Consider the following 20,203-nt stretch of genomic DNA (forward strand, 5'->3'; position numbering starts at 1 on the left):
AGTAGAGACCGTACAGAAGATATTACGACACCAAAATGAACATGACCTTAAATTTAACAACTTCATTACTGAAATGCTCCAATTTATACTTAATCACAATGTCTTTACATTTGGGGGTAACTACTACCTTCAAACTTGTGGGGTTGCGATGGGGACAAGCTGTGCCCCATCGTATGCTAACATCTATCTGGGCGCTTGGGAGCAGGAATTCCTCTCTGATGAAGAGAACACAATCTACGCCGATAAAATACTCATTTGGCAAAGGTATATTGACGATATACTTATCGTGTGGAATGGCCCTGAGACCATGATTACAGAATTACTAACCAAGATGAACCAAAACAAATACAACATGTTCTTCACTATGATCTACAACAAACAACAAGTATCCTTTCTTGATACTCTCATCTACAAAGACTCCAGCGGAAAAATCGCTACCACACTATACAGAAAGGACACGGCCGGCAATTCTATTCTTCATGCTTCCAGCTTCCACCCCCAACCGCTCATTAACTCCATACCGTACAGCCAATATTTAAGGTTAAAAAGAAATTGCTCAGATCCCGCTAAATTCCAACTTGAGGCCAACAGTTTAACTACCAGACTATCACAAAGAGGCTACACCAAAACCTCACTGCGTAAGGCCTTCAATCGCGCCAACCAGATGGACAGAGAAACACTTCTCTTTAAAAACAAAGAAACAACCAGAACGGAACCAGACACCCGAATCATCACCAGATTCACAAACGAACATCAACAAATCAGGAACATCCTTACAAAAAATTGGTCAATCCTCTTGGAAGAGCCCAGCACATCGAAACTTTTACCTCAAAAACCACCCATTACTTTTAGGAAGGCTGGCTCCCTACAACAAAAATTAGTATCTAGTGAATTTAAAGAAGGATCCAAGAAAGATCCCTGCAGAACCAAAGGGACTTTCCCTTGCGGGAACTGTGCCCAATGCTATGTGATCCGTCAAACGATCAATACTATCTTACCTAATGGGGAACCCTTCCAATCCAAACATTTTTGCAATTGCAAAACCAAGGGCGTGGTCTATATGATGACATGTGAATGTGGGTCTTTCTATATTGGGAAGACCCGACAAGAATTCGGGAAACGGGTAAACCAGCATCTGCAAGCCATGCATATTGGCAACTACTATGTCCCTTTGGGTAGACATAGAGCGTACCATCACAACTACAAAATGCCTAAAATAAACTTCATGGCCTTGGATAGAATCCATGTGCCCCTTCGTGGCGGTGACTGGAACAAGACCCTCTTACAGTTGGAAATGCGCTGGATCACTAGACTCAAAGCTACCATACCACCTGGACTAAACGAAGCACAAAGCTTCCGTCCATTCCTTCCAGGCTTTTCTTCCAGGAAAACGGACTAAAGACTCCTTTTATAAATATTTAAAATAATCATACAGTTTTTTTTTTTTTTTTTTTATATTTATTTTTATTTATTTTTTTCATTTTTATTATTTTTTTTTTATTATTATTTATATTTATTTTTATTTTTACTCTTATTTTCATTATCATTTTTTGTCCACCTTTGACTTTGATTACTACATATCAGAGTGTAAATCCAATCTGAATTGACTACGATCTATTCCTAGGACATGGACCTCTTTTTGCTGATCTTCCAACTGCCCCCTATGTGATCAATCCCTGGAGCCCGACTATTTCTTTTCCACCTAAAAAATCTCCCCCTTGCCTCCCCTTCCTCCTTCTCCCACAGAAAATATCTCTGCAAATTCTATGCTGCTCATTCATTCATTATTGTACAATTATTACTTCCTTGTTACTATATTTTATTTTCATTATTATATCCACTTCTCCTAGCCTCCACCCGAGACTCCATGAACTCCCGGCACAGGTAGCCCCGAATCCCTATGGATCGGGGCACTTGAACCCGTATGGTTGGTCTCGCACCTCCATGTCATCCCCTCGGGGATGATCCGGCTTCTCGCACTGTGTCGGCGGCCTTCACTGGCACGTCCGCACGGTCTCTGGGGATGCGCTCTTGCTGCACGCAAGCGCCCTCCACGCCGTGTACGGACAATACCAGATAGCATCACGCAGCGCTCACTGCGCATGCGCGACTGCCTTTATAGGCCGGGGAACACTCTGAGCCTGCCAGTCTCTCTCTGACCGAGGGAGAAGGCGGACCCGGAGCCCTTATGCTGTGACCCTGCTTATTTCTACATCTAAACGTAAGTTTTACTTGGAGGAGAGCTTTCATAGATCTCTCCTACCAAGTTTCAAAGGACCACTCTGGAAACTTTTCTGAAAGTGGTCCAAATTACTCTCATGTTAAATGCACACATACCTTAATAAAATTACCTACTCTTGGCAACCTTAATATATTTACCTAGATTTCAGAAGCTACCCTGCGGAAGCCTTTTTCAATCCTATTTGGATCCCTGGACCAGAATCTTCTGCCCAGCAAGTAATTATTATTACTTTACTCACCAGTCAATCTTTGGCTCCCCTTTTTTGTATACTCAGTCAACCACTTATTTCACCCTCACAGCATACTGTTCCTGCAGCTCCTGGAGGAACTCTGGGAAGGCTCAACTTTAGGAAGTGGACATATATCTAAAATGTATGTACTCATATATTGTGCGCTTTTTGCCTTACAATTATGGTTCTCTTCAAATTGCCATTACTTGATACCATATATCTCTTTGATTATTTTTAGAATCGGTGACAGATCCTTGATAAAGGCCATAGTTGGCCGAAACATGTCGGATTAACCGATTGGTTACCTCCTCTGCGTATATTCCGGTCCTTTGACATGAGAATCAGCAGAGCAGGATCACCAAATCAACTCAAGTCACATTATTGTCACTTGTTATCACATCTAAACTCTTCTTCTCTCACTGGCACAATGGGCCTTTACCCATTTTCACCATGAATGTTTGTAATTATAATTATACTTTGTAAATAAAAATTTTTACCTACTATATTACCTTCGATATCCCCTTTACTCCTGCCCTTAAAATCCCACCTTGACTTGAGGCACCACAAATACCACATCCATGTATATCTCTTGGCCATTTTTTTAAATATTGGTACCACATTGGCTTTTTTTTTCCAATCAGCTGGTATTGTGTCTGCAGTAATATGTATTTAACATATTTTTTTCCCCTGAAAATATGCATTTGATAAATAGCTATGCCATTATTACACACTATAGAGGGATATGCTTTGTACGTATTTCATGTCAGGGACTTCTCATTAAGCAGTGAGGAGCCGATATAAAACCTCCTCCCCACCTGTCAAATTCTTTCTGAAAAGCAATCTGAATGTGGACAGCTCTTCAGAGGATACTGCAGGGCACAGCAAGTCTGAAAGAGTCTAATAACCCTCTTATTTTTGGGATTTAAAAAAAAAAGCCACTGGTCAACAACGTCACAAGGAGGTGGGGCCACCCGATAAATTCACTGGGTGGCCCCACCCCTTAGTTAGAACTGGCAGACAGCGGAGCTGGCAGACGGTGGGTGCCTTCAGTAGGAGTGGACCAGCGGGTGGTGTGATTGACATTGGATGTACATCGGGGACCATTGTTATTTATTTTTTTTTTAAATAAAGGACTTGTCAAAATCTGCCTACTGTAATTTTTTACACTACACCTTTTTTTTTTTTGGTGAATGAATAGGGGTACTCCATACTCATTCACATTGGAGGGGTGGGATTCTGAAATTTCAGATTCTGATAAGCCCGCCACCAGCAGACCCCCACAAGCTCCGGCCAGGGTTATGGGGAGGAGACTCTTGTCCATATTAACATGGGGACAAGGTGCTTTGGGGGGGCAAAGCCCCCCTTATGTTGAGGGTATGTGGCCTGGCATGGTTCAGGGGCGCTCGCTTATCCCCTCCCTTTTCTGACCTGCCAGACTGAATGCTCGAATAAGGGACCAGTATGGATTTTTCGGGGACCCCAATGTTTTTTTACATTTTGGCGTGGGGTTCTCCTCAAAAATCCTAAGGGCCTGGCATGGATTGGGGGGGCCCCACATCATTTTTTCCTGATTTTGTTATTGCCAGCAATTATTTTCTTTACATTCAGCTTTCAGTGGAAAACCCTGTTGACAGCTAATGACCCATCAGCTGGCGGCCAGCGCTCCTTAACAACCAGTTATTCACAGTTTGTTAAAAAGAGAAAAAAAAATGCAAAAAGCATGAAAACTGCATGCAAAAATGCATAAAAAAACACGGGTTTAAAATGCAAAATGCACCAGAAAATGCATCAGCTGCATTGAATCTGGGATAGGTCTGGGTCAGTGATGGCAAACCTTGGCACCCCAGATGTTTTGGACGCTTCGTTTCCCATGATGCTCATGCACTCCGCAGTGTAGTTGACCATTATGGGAAATGTTGTTCCAAAACATCTGGGGTGCCAAGGGTCACCATCACTGGTCTAGGTGGTCAGCCAGACTTCAAAGGAGGATTTCACTTAATTTTGGGTCGACAGATTAAAATTATTTTAAATTAGAAGTGGAATTTTTTTTTTTCGAGATTTAATGGTTGTACATTTATAGTATCAATAACATGGTCACTATGAGAACACAGAATAATAACAGTGGTGATGTGCACACTGTTTGTCGTTTATCAATGTGTACCGAAAAATGCAGAGAGTGCGCACATCGAATAAAATGATACAACCAGGAGAAGGATCTCGTATCTCCTCCTTGAAGGCATCTAAAGAAATTCTCGGGATGATTCCGCCCGGGGCTGCCTCTGATCTCCGCATGCACTATTGACCCAGATAAAGCGTGAAGAAGACACAGAGGGGCTCCTCGGAGAAGATGTGACCATTAGATCTGGGTCAACGCCGTGCTGTATCATGCCGGGCCTGACATGAATGACAACAGCCACTTCCCCTGTGCGACTCATTCTGTACACCGGCTTATTAACCACTTCTGGACCGGAAGATTTTCCCCCTTAATGACCAGGCCATTTTTTGCAATTCGGCACTACGTTAATTTAACTGACAATTACGCTGTCGTGCGATGCTGTACCTAAATATAATGTATGTCCTTTTTTTGCCACAAATAGAGCTTTCTTTTGGTGGTATTTGATCACCTGTGCGATGTTTTATTTTTTGCTCTATGAAGAAAAAAAGAGCGACAATTCTGGAAAAAAAAACAATATTTTTTACTTTCCAATTAAAAAAAAAATTAAATATCAAATTTTTTCATCCTGTTAGGCCAATTTGTATTCTGCTACATATTTTTGGTTAAAAAAATCCCAATAAGTGTAATGTGATTGGTTTGCACAAAAGTTATTGCGTCTACTAATTACGGGAAAGATTTAGGTCATTTTTATTTTTTATTTTTACTAGTAATGGCGGCGATCTGCGATTTTTAGCGGGACTGCGACATTGCGGCGGACAGATAGGACCCCTAACTGACATTTTTTACACTTTTGGGGGGAATCAGTGACATTACTACAGTAATCAGCGCTAAAAATATGCACTGTTACTGTAATAATGACACTGGCAGGGAAGGGGTTAACACCAGGGGCAAACAAAGGGTTAAATGTGAGCCTATGGGGTGCTTTCTTACTGTGTGGGGGATGGGCTTATGGAATCAACACAGAGGCCTGTGTTCCTAAATAGCAGGAGCACAGGAGCCCTGTGATGATTGCAGAGAGAACAACGGTCTGCCATGTGTGCCCGGCGGCAACTGCGGGTGTCAGCCCCGTGGATCAGCTTCCCTCCTAGCCCTGTGGATCAGCTTCCCTCCTGGTGAATGGGGGTGGTACACCCCCACGATCGCTCCCACGGATCTCCGTACTGGTACGGCGATTGGCGGGAACCTGCCAACCTGCCGCTGTATATCTGCGGTGGCTGGTCGGCAAGTGGTTAAAGAGACACCGGCGCTCATTTACCCTTTCACTGACAGAGCTGTTTTTGCACTTTTTTTTATTGCACACAATCACTTTTTTTAACCAATCATTTTAGGCCTGAAGATTACTTAGAAACCCCCCAAACATATATTTTCTGAAAGCAGAGAAAGCCCTCGGAGAATAAAATAGTGGTTGTTTCCGTTTTTGTTTTTTTTTGGGGGGTTTTTTTTTTTATTTTTTTATATTACACAATATTAAAGTATAACTAAAGGCAAAACTTTTACTTTTGTTTTGGATGGAATGGTGAAGGATTCGAACACATGTCATTTTGTTTTGCTGTCTGTGCCCCCGTTAGGGAGATTCATTCTTTATTTGTACTGTTTACCATTATCATTGAAAGTGAAAGTAGAAAGAATGTAGAAAAGTAGAAAGAAAATCCCAAATGTTGTGTTGTCCCCAGGAAAGTAATAGAGGGGGAATCTTCCAATGGGGACACTAGTTCTGGTGACCCGGGGGAGGCCCAAGAGATTCCCTTAACCACCTCAATACCGGGCACTTTTACCCCCTTCCTGCCCAGGCCAATTCTCAGCTTTTAGCGCTTTGAATGACAATTGTGCAGTCATGCAACACTGTACCCAAATGAAATCTTTATCATTTTCTTCCCACAAACAGAGCTTTCTTTTGGTGGTACTTAATCACCACTGGGTTTTTATTTTTTGCCAAAAAACGAAAAAAGGCCAAAAACTTTGAAAAAAAAAAAAAGTTTCTCTTAGTTTCTGTCTGAAAATTTTGTAAATAAGAAAATTTTCTCCTTCACTGTTGTGCGCTGATGAGGCTGTACTGATGGGCACTGATAGGCTGCGCTGATGGGCACTGATGTGGTGGCACTGATGAGGAGGCACTAACATGTAGCACTAATGGGCACTGATATGTGGCACTGATGAGCACTGATAGGTAGCACTGATGGGCAGTGATAGGCGGCACTAATGGGCACAGATAGGTGGCACTGACGGGTACTGATAGGCAGCACTGATGGGCACTTAGAGGCTGCACTAATGGGGGCACTGAAAGGCAGCACTGATTGGCCTCACTGATGGGCACAGACTGGTTTCACTTAAGAGCACAGACTGGTGTCACTGATGCGCACAGACTGGTGTCACTGATGGGCACAGGGTGATGTCACTGATGGGCACAGAGTGGCATCATTGATGGGCACAGACTGGTGTCACTGATGGGCACAGACTGGTGTTACTGATGGGCACAGAGTGGCATCATTGATGGGCACAGACTGGTGCCACTGATGGGCACAGACTGGTGTTACTGATGGGCACAGAGTGGCATCATTGATGGGCACATACTGGGGTCACTAATGGGCACAGACTGGTGTTACTGATGGGCACAGAGTGGCATCATTGATGGGCACAGAGTGGCATTATTGATGGGCACAGACTGGTGTTACTGATGGGCACAGCGTGGCATCATTGATGGGCACAGACTTGTGTCACTGATGGGCACAGAGTGGCATCATTGATGAGCACTTTCAGGGCTGCTTTGTGATCAGTGCCCTGATTGCCTTTACACATCTCCCCCCGTGGTTGAGAGATCACTGCTAAATTAGGCACCGTCATATGACATCATCCCAGAACAAGAGCCGCCCCACACCACCGCCATTTGTCTATTTGGCGGATGGGAGGCGGTTAGACAGGAGGTCCAGCCCCCCCACGAAAAAAATTAAAAGTCAGCAGCTACAAAAAATAAACCTTACATGGGTTATAACTCCCCCCCCCCCCCCCCTACTCTATACAAAAAAAAAAAAAGTTTTATCTATATTTATTCTATAGTTTACCAGTTTGTCAAGCACAATACACTAAGGTTAATTTTAGGGCACATGAATGCAATTTATTAGCAATTTGTTGGTGTAATACAAAAGATGAGATTGTGCTGAGTAAATAAATATCCAGTGATTCAAGCCTCCAAGCGGTAATAAACCCAAAAGCAAACATTTTCATATATTTCAGCTTACCAATGATGGCTGCATTCCTTTTCGATTTTTATCTGGTGATCCAGCCAGTAAGTCTGTTATTTTTCAAAAGAAAAAGCTTGCCTGCAAAATGTATCAGTTACAGGGATGATAAGGTAAAATATACCAGGAAGTGTTACACTAAGAGCTCCTTCACATGTGCCACACCCCTGAAAAGCAAATCACGCTCAGATTGCTTATCAGAGGTGTGTGGCAGGAGGTGAGGAGGCATTATATATCCCCTCCTTACTGCCAGTTTTAACCCCTTGGGCCAGCACTAGCAAATGTTAGCTGAACACGTTTGTGGGGGGGAGGTATAGTTCCTGCCACAGCCATGAAGCAAGGCACGTGCACACCCCAAGCCAACTAAACGGTTGGGGGGGGGGGTGTTAAAACTGCAGTTCAACTCTGGGGTTTTACTGACCCACCCCAACCGTTAGTGTGAACAAGCCCTTAGGGTGGTGCTGGAACAAGGTCATCTAGGTGAACATACCAAACTACACCCCCTCCCTCTCCCAAGATGTATGAGCATTACGTGACAGCAAAAATCCCCCCCCCCCCTAAAAACAATAATAATAATAGTGAGCACTAATCTGCATGCTTACCCCTAAGCATAAATTTCCCTTCCTTCCAGGACAAATCCACCCCCTTCTGAAATCCCCCCTCCCAGCAAAAATCAACCGCTTTGATCTCTTCAAATAGATTGCACAAATGCTCCTGACAATCGTGCAACAAATGTTTTATAAACAAGGAGATTGATGCCTGCATCACCAGCTCCATCTAGTGGCCCTAATGTGGTGTCGTTTTCCGAAATACCCTTAATGAGAATTATATACCACCTTTTGGCCACTAGATGGAGCTAAATGATAAAGCCATTAATCTCTTCAAATACATAGACAAAAGAATAGTAGCGCAAAAAGTCAATCTGATATGACTCATAAAATATAAAAACAATACGACCATAAGCATAAAATTGTTGCATAAAACACTCTAATTAGGGTGTAAAGTCCTTCAAAAGTCCATAGCCCGTCCAGGAATATGTGATGTACTGGATCACCTTTCAACCACCACCAAGTGTCACACCGAGAGGTCAGTAGAAGTGGCAACTCACCAAATGAAGTTGCTCAGGTGTTCTCACACAAGTGCAAAATAAGCAGGGTTCATAGATAGAGATGGCAGGTATACATAAAGCGACCTGGGTTGTTCACCACTGCTGCATACACTTAACCAGACCTCCTTCCCACAGACTCCACTCGGTTCAGTGATAACCTTCAGTCTTGCACAGTTGTACAACTTCCTCCCCTGCTTACTCTGATTTCATTTCACACTGCAAGCTTTTCACATTATCATAGTGGCCCTAATTGGGGTGGGGCCTAAGTGATGTAGTTTTCCGAAATACCCTCAATGAGAAAACAATATCACCTTTTGGCCACTAGATGGCGCTGGATGATACGACCAGTAATCTCTTCAAATAGCTTGCACAAATGCTCCTGACACTCATGCAACAAATGTTTCATAAACAAGGATATTAATGCCTGCATCACCAGCTCCATCTAGTGGCCTTAATTGGGTTGGGGCCTAAGTGGGGTAGTTTTATGAAATACCCTCAGTTAGGAAGCTATAATACATTTTGGCCACTAGATGGAGCTGGATGATAAAGCCAATAATCTCTTCAATGAGTGCTCCTAACAATCGCGCAACGAATGTTTAACAAACAGACCCCTTACACATTGCTCTGAACGTGAAAAAATATACCTAATGCTGAGTCCACTTCAAGTCTTCGGCAGTTTTGTTTGTCTCTTAACCTTTACAAAGTAGAATAAAGCTACGGGCGATTTTAAATAAATGTGTTTTTCGGAGTGCGTGCAATTTTTATGTTTCTTTTTGCTTTCATCTTGGATCCGGGGAGAGGAAAACGAGATCCTGTGTCTCTTGGCTCTGGATTTAATTAATTTCCGAACCCTCCATGCTAATTCCTTTGTGCAAACCTAATGTCATCTGTTTGTATATGGTATCAAAAACTATTAGAATTCGGGATGAAATGACTCCGCGCAAATGGCTGCATGCTTTGAAATGTATCACTATAGACAGAATTATTAATTAAAGTGTAATTTATACAGTAACAGTGCATATTGCAGGGAAGGGGTTAACACTGGGGGTGATCAAAGGGGTTAATGTATGCCTAAAAAAGCTTACTGACTGTGGGGGAAGGGCTCTGTGACAGGCACAGAGAGATCGGGGTGTCAGCTTAGCTGAAACTACAGAAGAGCCGCCTGTTTTGTTTACATAAGCAGGGGGTCCTCTGTCAGTTTATCTGACGATCGCGGGAGGCCGGCGGGACCTTGTGTATGAAATCACGTAGTACTACATGGTTTCTGCCACAGTAATACTACGGTGGGCAGTCGGCAAGAGGTTAAACGTGGTTTTTAATTCTGATAGACCCCCCACAACCACCAGCCAGGGTTGTGGGGAAGAGGTCCTTGTCCTTGTCAACATGGGGACAAGTTGTCTTGCCAGGAGGGGCTCCCCCCCCCCCAATTTGGTGAGGACAGGTGGACTGGTATGGTTCAGGAGGGGGTTAGTACATGCTAGGATTCTGATATGGACCAGCTCTTCAGGGTCTGATATGGATTTTTTTTATTTTGTGGAGCCCCCCTTTTTTTACTTGTATTGGGTCTGGTATGGATCTGCTGAGGAACCTCACACATTTTATTTTTTTTTGCGTGGGGTTCTTACTGACTCAGTGGGTGTGTTTGGAATTTTTTTTTCATTCTTATTACAAAGTAATAATTACAAAGAAGAAAAAATTACACAATTAAAATTCCTGTCAAATAAAACATTATTTCCAGCATCTTTAACCCTTAGGGGTCTGCTATGTATTTTGGGGGACCTTTGGGGCCAGGAGGGAGATGTAATTTTCCAGCAATTTAAAACCTTTATTCCTTTGTTAGCACTTTAATAAATCACTGGCCACATGGGATTTTTTTAAATAAATTTTGCATTGGTCCATGTTCCTCGGGGCAATGTTCACCCCCATGGTGCAGCGACTTGGCCCCCCTCCAACTCTCCCTCTTCCCGTCCTCCTCCTGACTCCCATTCCAGGCTGAAGCTCCGGTCTTGGTACTCTCTACTCACCTGCTGAATCCCGGTTCTGGACCAGGCCAGCAGGGGGCAGTTGGGAGTAGCTGGAACAGCTTGGTTGGAGCTGGCCGGGGGGGAGGAGAGTCTCCAGTGGGGCATTAAACCGGCCTCTGCTCAGACACAGTTTACTCCATCCATGCTGGGGGGAGGGCAGCGCTCTGTCCTTGTCTTCATCCCGCACTCAGTAGATCAGCAGTGGTTACTTTTTACTTCTCTTCACCAGGAATTCTTTAGGCATGTCTGTGGCAGAAGCAGTGCAGCCTTTTTACAGGGCATCAGAGCACCCAGGGGGCAATTGCCCCCCTGGCCCACTACTCCCCTGCAGATCAGGCACCCCCACAACCTGGCCAGTGGTTGTCGGGGTCTGTAGGTGGAGGGCTTAGCAGAATTCGAAACTACCTTCACAAGTCCTTCATTATAAAAGAAATGGGGGACCGGGTCAAGCATCCAAAGATAACTAAACCCCTGCCGAACCAAACCCAGTTACCAGAACTAGTGTCCCCTAGACATGTGCGGTTTGTTTTGTTAGGAATCAAAATTCAGCCAAATTTTTCATTATTCAGAAATTCAGGTGAATCCGAATTTTTGAATTACAATGGTAACAAATTTAAACTAATCCAAAATAATGAAACAGAATTTCTCAGAAATTCAAATTTAATTTGAAAACTAAATCAAATTTGAAAACAAGGATAAAAGAAAAAAGAATAGAAAATAAAGGAATAGAATACAAAATAATAGAATAGAATAAAAAAGAAAAGATTAGAATAGAATAAAAAAAAAAACAATAGAATAGAATAGAATAAAACAGAAAGAATATACCCGTCTTCTAAAATTCAAATTTCAAATTCAAATAGAATAAAATAAATTTCGAATGCCAATTTAAATTTTACGAATTCAGTCGAATTGATTTTATTTCGACCGAATTCAGGAAATTCAAACTGAATTTGAAAGCGAATAAACAAAATTAATTTTCTAAAATGAATTAAACAAATTTAACTGAACAACATTTTTTTAAATGACGAATTGAAACAAAACTAATTTTTGCATTCTGCACATGTCTGGTGTCCCAAATTATTATTATTATTATAGAGGATTTATATAGCGCCAACGGTTTGCGCAGCGCTTAACAAAATGAAGGCAGACATTACAGTTACAATACAATTTGGTATATAAGGAATCAGGGGGCCCTGCTCGTTAGAGCTTACAATCCAAATGAAAGATTTCCCCTCTATTTCTTATTTTAGAGACAACTCAAAATTTGGGATTTTCTTTCACTTTCAGTGATAATGGTAAGCAGGACAAATAGAGAGAGTGAATCTCCCTAATGAGGACATAGACAGCAATAAAAACTTAGCAGGGGTTCTAATCCCTCTCTTCTCCGTCCAAAACAGAAAAAATACTTTAATGCTTTATCATTCTCTATTGAATCCTGGTCAGAATGTGTTTATGATGTGAAATAAGCATCCTGCGTTTTCTCGTTTTAGGCGCTGTCACTGTCAAGAAGCAGACGCGGCACCGGGTCATTATCCAGTACCCGTCCTACGGCGGGCGAGACTGCCCTGACACTTTATATGAAGAAAATGAGTGTGAGCCCCCCGCTGCCTGTCACACATACAGGTGAGATGAGCGTGTGCCGAGACGGAGCCTCTCCTGCCAAGCTGTCCCACCTCCTGATCATTAAATATGATTCTTGTCACCACATGCTGCAACTTGTCACCACTCTGTCAGCGCCGCGGTGCCAGGGACGGGGGAGGGAAAATTGATCTCCTTTATTAAATTTCCCTCTGCTGAGTAAATATTTTATTTGCTGTATTAAATTGATTTGGGCTCCCGGGAGGATATTAGAAATTAAAGGAACTGGAGCAGCTTCTGGCAAAAAAAAAAATATATATATATATAAAAAGTCTTGGATGGCTAAAAAAAAAGTGGGGGAAGATTTTTATAAAAAGGAATGAAGGAAAACAAAAATATATTTGTGTTTTAAGGTGTTCAAATGTGTCTGGAATGACAAAATCTCTTTTCGGTAGGTAGAGAGAAACTAGAAGAGGCTGGACTCTAAATACTGCTTCTGATCCTTTGTGATTGGCCATTAGGAGATGCCTTTGTTTCCACTGTCCCTTTAAAAAATAATTCTCATTAAAAAATGAAACACAAGTCCATACATTGATGTCTAAATACCTGTATTAACCTCTCTGATGAAGCAGTATTGAAATGTAAAGAAAATGTCTTCTTTACTCCTTGATTGTCAATGATTTGCCTCCTCCCCAGGCAGAAGCCCAATTTGTGAGTGTGGATTAGTTGCCACTGCCCCTTGTTCAGTGAGTGTGTCACCTAGAGGGCTCCTATCCAATTCACGTATTCCACCCCTGTGTATTTTTATTGGCCACTAGGATACAGCCTCCACGTATTAGGCTCCATAATAATGGCGCTTGAGGGGGTCAAACCTCTCCCTCAAGTGCAGACCACAGACCTTCCCGTTCAGACTCCCCCAATATACACCTCTCTCCCCACATCAATCCATCACCATAGACATCTCCAAAAACACCTCTAAGTATAAATGAATTCCCCTAGTACAGAGCACAGCCCCCCCCCCCCCCCGCCCGTTCAGTCCTCCCCCCAAACACAGACCTATCTCCCCCTAGTACAGACCACAGACCCCCTTGTTCAGCCCCCCCCCCAATACGTATCTGTCTCCCACTAGTACAAACAACATAGTCCCCTGTTGTGTTCCCTGTTGGGACTACTCCCCCCCAGTACAGACCCCTCAAGGTCTGACCTCTCACCCTAGTACAAACCACAGACCCCCCCCCCCACCAAATACACACCTCTATCCCCCAAATCAACTGCTCAGTACAGACATCTCTAGAAAAAAAAAACCCTCAGTATACACCTCTCCCCCATTGCAGACCTATCCCACTAGTACAGACCACAGACCCCACCGTTCAGACGTCTCCCCCAATACAGAACTGTCCCCTCTAGCTCAAACCTCTCCCCCTAGTACAGACTACAGACCCCCCTGTTCAGACCCCCTCCCCACCCTCATTCCAGACCTCTCTGCCCCTAGTACAGACAACAGCCCCCCCTATTAAGACTTTTTTCCCCTAGTACAGTTCTCTCCTCTCCAGGTTAGACCTCTCCCCCTAGTCCTAGTACACAGACCCCCCTGTTCAGACCTCCTGCTTCCCTCAATACAGATTCCCCCAAATCAACCCCAAAATAGACATCTCCCAAAACACCCCCCAGTTTAGACCTCTCTCCCTAGTACAGACCACAGGCCCTTCTGTTTAGACTTCCATCTCAATTAAAGATGTCTCCCCTCCAGGTGAGTCCTCTTCCCCTAGTCCTAGTACACAGACCCCCCCTGTTCAGACCTCCTGCCCTCCCTCAATACAGATTCCCCCAAATCAACCCCAGTATAGACAGCTCCCAAAACACCCCCTGGTTTAGACCTTTCCTCTCCCCCAAGTTCAGACCACAGGCCGCCTGTTCAGACTTCCACCTCAACTACAGATGTCTCCCCTCCAGGTGAGACCTCTCCCCTAGTACAGACCACAAACCGCCTTCCTCTAATACAGACCCCTCTCCCCCAGTACAGACCATGAATCCCCCCCCCCCCCCCACAAAGTTCACAGACCAGACATCAGATACAGCTGCAGGTTACATTAAATAGGAAGTCTTTGGCAGGTTCATGTGACACTGGACATCAGAGGGGCCGTCCCCTGCCACTTTGTCCCAGATGTGAACAAGATGGCAGCTACAGTGCGAAAATGTAAAAAAAAAGGGAGTTCAAGGCATCAGCACCAACTTTTTTGCATTGAATTTTACAAAACATTACAGATTGACACGGAAAGGTAACATTTACTAACAATCCATTACAATAGGGCTTGTGTAGCAATTGTATACACTATAGCATTTTTTTTTTCATTTGCTATTTTTTTTCCCACAAAAGTGGAGTTACCCTTTAAGTCCACACTTTGACCATACTGATGAATTTTCCAGTTAAAAGGTGTCAGTTCGATAACCAATAAGCAAATGACCCCCAAATTTTACTAAGCTTCACTGTGTCATCCGAATCAGTCACAGCTGCTGAGATCAAAAGGATCCGCCGCGAACTAAGCAGTCAATAACAGCGCTATAACGCGGAGCGGCGGCAGCTGAGAATCATACACAATAAATGACGACGTTGAAGGTTAGAGAGGACAAATTACATCCAGAGACGAGGCAAATTTGTATTCAGTTAAGCGACAGAATTCTCCGGTGCTCGCAAAGTTCATTATCACGGTGTAAACTGGAAACGTTTTTAATGTGGCACCCGCCTGAATAAAAAACGCAAGGTGACAGTCGGTGACAACGCTACAGAAAGCGCCCAGCTTTAATTGGCTTGCTATTATTCCACATGGCTGCCATCTTGTCCCGCGTCTCAGAACAATTACCTGCGTACAAGCTCTTCAAAAAAAAAAAAAACGCAAAGGCTGTCTTTTAAATGTCAGATGGTTTTCTTAACATAACCGATTCCATTTTCTGCCATTTATTGTCAAATTCTTCCTAGTCTGAATAATCAGAATGCATTTACATGTACAATTCAGGAAGTAAATAGGGGAATTCCTGCGTTTTCTGATGTGCGCACAAAAAGGAGTGACAGATCCTAGACGGGAGCTTTTTCTCTATGCGATAAAGGTTTTTCAAAGGCTCGTCCCCATTACACAGAATTATGTATTATTATATTCTGTTTGTTCTCTAAGAGAGCGTGTGCATAGGAGAGCAACCGAGGAAATAATCCCACATGACATATACATTGCATGGCTTCTTTTATAGAAGATATGTGCAAACTTTTCAGTACATGTGCCACAAATACAAATACAAATATTTGAGTTCCGATAAGAAAATCCCCATCAGAGTCCCCACTTAATTAAGGGTGGCCATCAAAGTCCCTCCTTTCATTAGGTTCACCATCAGAGCCTCCCCTTTAATTCATGGTCCCCATCAGAGACCCTCTTACATCTGGTTACCCATCTGCGCCACCCCCCCTTACATTAAGTTCCCCATCTGCAACCCCTTTACATTAAGTTCCTCATCAGGTTCCCCCCTTACATCAGGGTTCCCCCTACATCAGCCCCCCATACCTTACATCTGGTTCCCCACCTTACATCAGGTTTCCTATCTGCGTCCCTCATTACATTGAGTTTCCTATCAGTTCCCCCCTTACATTAGGTTCCCCATCTGTGTTCCCCATTACATTAAGTTCCCCATCAGAGTACCCCCTTAAATCAGGTTCTCCATAAGAGTCCCCCCTTACATCAGAGTCCCACTTAACATTGGATTTCCCAAAAAAGTCCCCCTCCTACATCAGGTTTCCTATCTGTGTCCCCCATTACATTAAGTTTCCCATCAGAGTTCCTCCTCACATCAGGTTCCCCATAAAATTCCCCACTTACATCAGGTTCGCCATAAGAGTCCCCCCTTACATTAGGTTCCCCTTTACATTAAGTTCCCCATCAGAGTCCCCCCTTACACCAGGGTCCCCAGAAGAGTGCCCCCTTACATCAGGGTCCCACTTTACATTGGATTTCCCAAAAGAGTCCCCCTCCTACATCAGGTTCCCCATCTGTGTACCGCATTACATTGTTTCCCATCAAATTTTCCCCTTACATTAGGTTCCCCATATGATTCCCCCTTAGATAAGGTTCTCCATAAGAGTCCCCCCTTACATTAGGTTCCTCTTTACATTACGTTCCCCATCAGAGTCCCCCCTTACATCAGGTTCCCCATATGAGTGCCCCCTTACATCGGGTCCCCATAAGAGTCGCCCCTTACATCAGGGTCCCACTTAACATTGGATTTCCCAAAAAAGTCCCCCTCTTACATCAGGTTCCCCATCAAAGTTCCCCCTTACATCAGGTTCCCCATAAGATTCCCCCTTACATCAGGTTCCCCATAAGAGTCCCCCCTTACATTAGGTTCCCCTTTACATTAAGTTCCTCATCAGAGTCCCCCCTTACATCAGGTTCCCCATATGAGTGCCCCCTTACATCAGAGTCCCCCCCTACATCAGGGTCCCACTTAACATTGGATTTCCCAAAAAAGTCCCCCTCCTACATCAGGTTCCCCATCTGTGTCCCCCATTACATTAAGTTTTCCATCAAAGTTCCCCCTTACATCAGGTTCCCCATAAGATTCCCCCTTACATCAGGTTCCCCATAAGATTCCCCTTTACATCAGGTTCCCCATATGAGTCCCCCATTACATCAGGGTCCCACCTTGCATTAGATTTCGCAAAAGAGTCCCCCTCCTACATCAGGTTCCCCATCTGTGTCTCCCATTACAATAGGTTTCCCATCAGAGCTCCCCCATTACATCAGGTTCCCCATAAGATTTCCCTTTACATCAGGTTCCCCATAAGATTCCCCCTTACATCAGGTTCCCCATAAGATTCCCCTTTACATCAGGTTCCCCATATGAGTCCCCCATTACATCAGGGTCCCACCTTGCATTAGATTTCGCAAAAGAGTCCCCCTCCTACATCAGGTTCCCCATCTGTGTCTCCCATTACAATACGTTTCCCATCAGAGTTCCCCCATTACATCAGGTTCCCCATAAGAGTCCCCCCTTATGTCAGGGTCAGACCTTACATTGGATTTCCCAAAAGAGTCCCCCTCCTACATTAGGTTCTCCATCTGTGTCCCCCATTACATTAGGTTTCCCACCCCCCCCCTCCCCCATACTGTAGCTGCTGACTTTTAATATTAGGACACTTACCTGTCCTGGAATCCAGCGATGTCGGCACCCCAGCCAATGTTTCCATTGGTTCTCGGGTGCTGCCGACATTGTCTGTAAGAGAAACTGGTAGTGAAGCCTCGCGGCTTAACAGCCGGGTTCCCCATTGCACATGCGCTAGGCGCACTGCGCATTCTCACATAAAATTTATCCTGTATGGACACAGGAAAAAGGAGGCTCTTATGTTGGTAAAAAGTGGCAGAGGGATACTGTTTATAAAAAAGTATTTTAAATGTTACTTTATTGTTCACAATGGAAACAAGACACTAAATGACACAAACAGCACTGCGCATTCTGAATGACCCGGTGGCGGTGGATGGTGGAGGTGGGCTGGACTTCACTGTGGCGCCATCTCCTGGAAGTGGGGACAGGTAGGGGGAAAGAGGAGTCAGATAAGCAGAGCTTCTTCTTTTGGGTGGAACCCAGCCTTAAAGCTTGTAGAGTTTTCATTCTCCCCTGACTGTCCTATGAGGCTGCATGACCCCTGACCCTCTGTCTGGACAGTACTGATTGGCCCTGTGCTTATCACATGCACCCTCCCAAGAAAAAAAATAAACTCTAGCAATACACACCAAACTGAGCATGTGCAGAGTGCCCACTAAAGCTCTGTACTATCAGGAGATGGATTGGAAGAAAGGGGGGGGGGGGGTTCAGAGAAGACAGGATCAAACAGCTTTTTTACACAATGCGAAGGATTAACCCCTTAGGTTCCACTGTGAGTATAACAAGCATGCTTTACTGTATATACAGAGTGATTTTACTGTTTTGGGTTTAGTAACACTTTAAGTGGGATTAATTAGTCAGCAATATTGAAGATGAGTTGTTATAACAGGAGCAGATCTTCAAATATTCTCTCATCCTTATCAGTTCTATGAATACCCATGCTATCCTTTTTCAGATATTTTGATAAACTAAATCAAACGTCTTCTCATACAAAATTCCAGAATTCACTACATTATTGCTTCTAGTAACACCTTGCAATCATCATTAAAAACGTCTTTCCATCTGACGTCCCCAATGGCTCCATCGGGTGGCACAATGCTGTCCAAATGTACCATTCCCTTTGGGAAATCAAAATATCTGATCTAAGAATGATGCCAACAGCTAGGCAGCCATCGGTGCCTTTATGAAGCCTCTTCCTCCCCTTCCTTGATGGCTGCGGTGGCAGAAAAAAACAAATTTTCTACGCCTGGATGACAAGGGTCCATGTGCGTTCACCAGATGGCCTGTTGTGGTGGCAGAGCGGTGGTATTTCATTAGGAGACCCCCTGCCGGTTCTGCCAACAAAATGAAAAAGTGCCCGTGTAATTGTACAGAGTAGATTATCATTTGCTTTAAATATTGAAGGCACCGGTGCGTTGATGATTTACTGACTGAGCCATCTACGACTTGTCTTGCCATAGGTGGAAGACGCATAAATGGCGGAGATGCCATCTGGTGCCCTGGTATGTCAGACAAGACAGCCCTGGAGCGTACGAAACCTGCGGACCGGGACTACAGGCGAGAGGTAAATTCATTTCAGTGACTGATCTTATTATTCTGCCATCCTAGAAGAAAATCCAGAAACATTTCTGGAAGCGACCCGCTACATTGTTGTCTTTTTATATTTGTGTCTATATATATATATATATATACAGTATTTATATAGATGTAGACTAGATCAGCTTATCAATGTGGGTTCATCTTTTTAGATACCTTGTTTCTTTGCAGTGCCAGATTACTAAATAGGCAGAGAAGGACCCCATGCCATGTAAAGGCCCTGCAACAATGGATCAAAATAGCCACTTGACCTCCGGAAGAATTGCCCCCTTAATGACCAGGCCATTTTTTGCAATTCGGCACTGCGTTACTTTAACCACTTAAGCCCCGGAGGATTTGGCTGCTAAACGACCAGGGGCTATTTTGCGATTCGGCACTGCGTGACTTTAACGGACAATTGCGCGGTCGTGCGACGCTGTACCTAAACGAATTTGGCGTCCTTTTTTTCCCACAAACAGAGCTTTCTTTTGGTGGTATTTGATCACCTGTGCGATTTTTTGATCACGCGCTATAAACAAAAAAAGAACGTCAATTTTGCAAAAATAACAATATTTTTCCCTTTTTTTTATGTGAAATTCCCCCAAAAAAATGTAAAAATCAAAATTTTTTAACATTTTCGGCCAATTTGTTTTATGCTACCTATGTTTGGTAAAAAAAATCGCAAAAAGCGTATTTTGATTGGTTTGCGCAAAAGTTATTGCGTTTACTGACTAAGGGAAAGATTTTTGTCATTTTTGTTGTTTTTTTTTTAACGCGTAATGGCGGCGATCTGCGTTTTTTTTTGCGGTACTGCGACATTGGGGCGGACAGATCGGACCCTTGACTGACATTTTTGGGGTTACCAGTGACATTTCTACAGTAATCAGTGC

The 20,203-nt window shown here is 43.7% G+C and overlaps 1 protein-coding gene across 1 annotated transcript in view; it reads left to right on the plus strand.

Annotated features, from left to right (window-relative positions):
• THSD7A (thrombospondin type 1 domain containing 7A) overlaps nucleotides 1–20,203 on the plus strand; it is a 518,460-nt gene that overhangs the window by 378,921 nt on the left and 119,336 nt on the right. Inside the window, exons 12-13 of the mRNA XM_082258557.1 lie at nucleotides 12,506–12,638; nucleotides 19,199–19,302. Coding sequence (XP_082114683.1) covers nucleotides 12,506–12,638; nucleotides 19,199–19,302 — 237 coding nt within the window. The remainder of the gene's footprint in view (nucleotides 1–12,505; nucleotides 12,639–19,198; nucleotides 19,303–20,203) is intronic.

The sequence above is a fragment of the Pelophylax lessonae genome, assembly GCF_965119305.1.
Source record: "Pelophylax lessonae genome assembly, chromosome: 5".
Classification (NCBI taxonomy): Eukaryota; Metazoa; Chordata; class Amphibia; order Anura; family Ranidae; genus Pelophylax; species Pelophylax lessonae.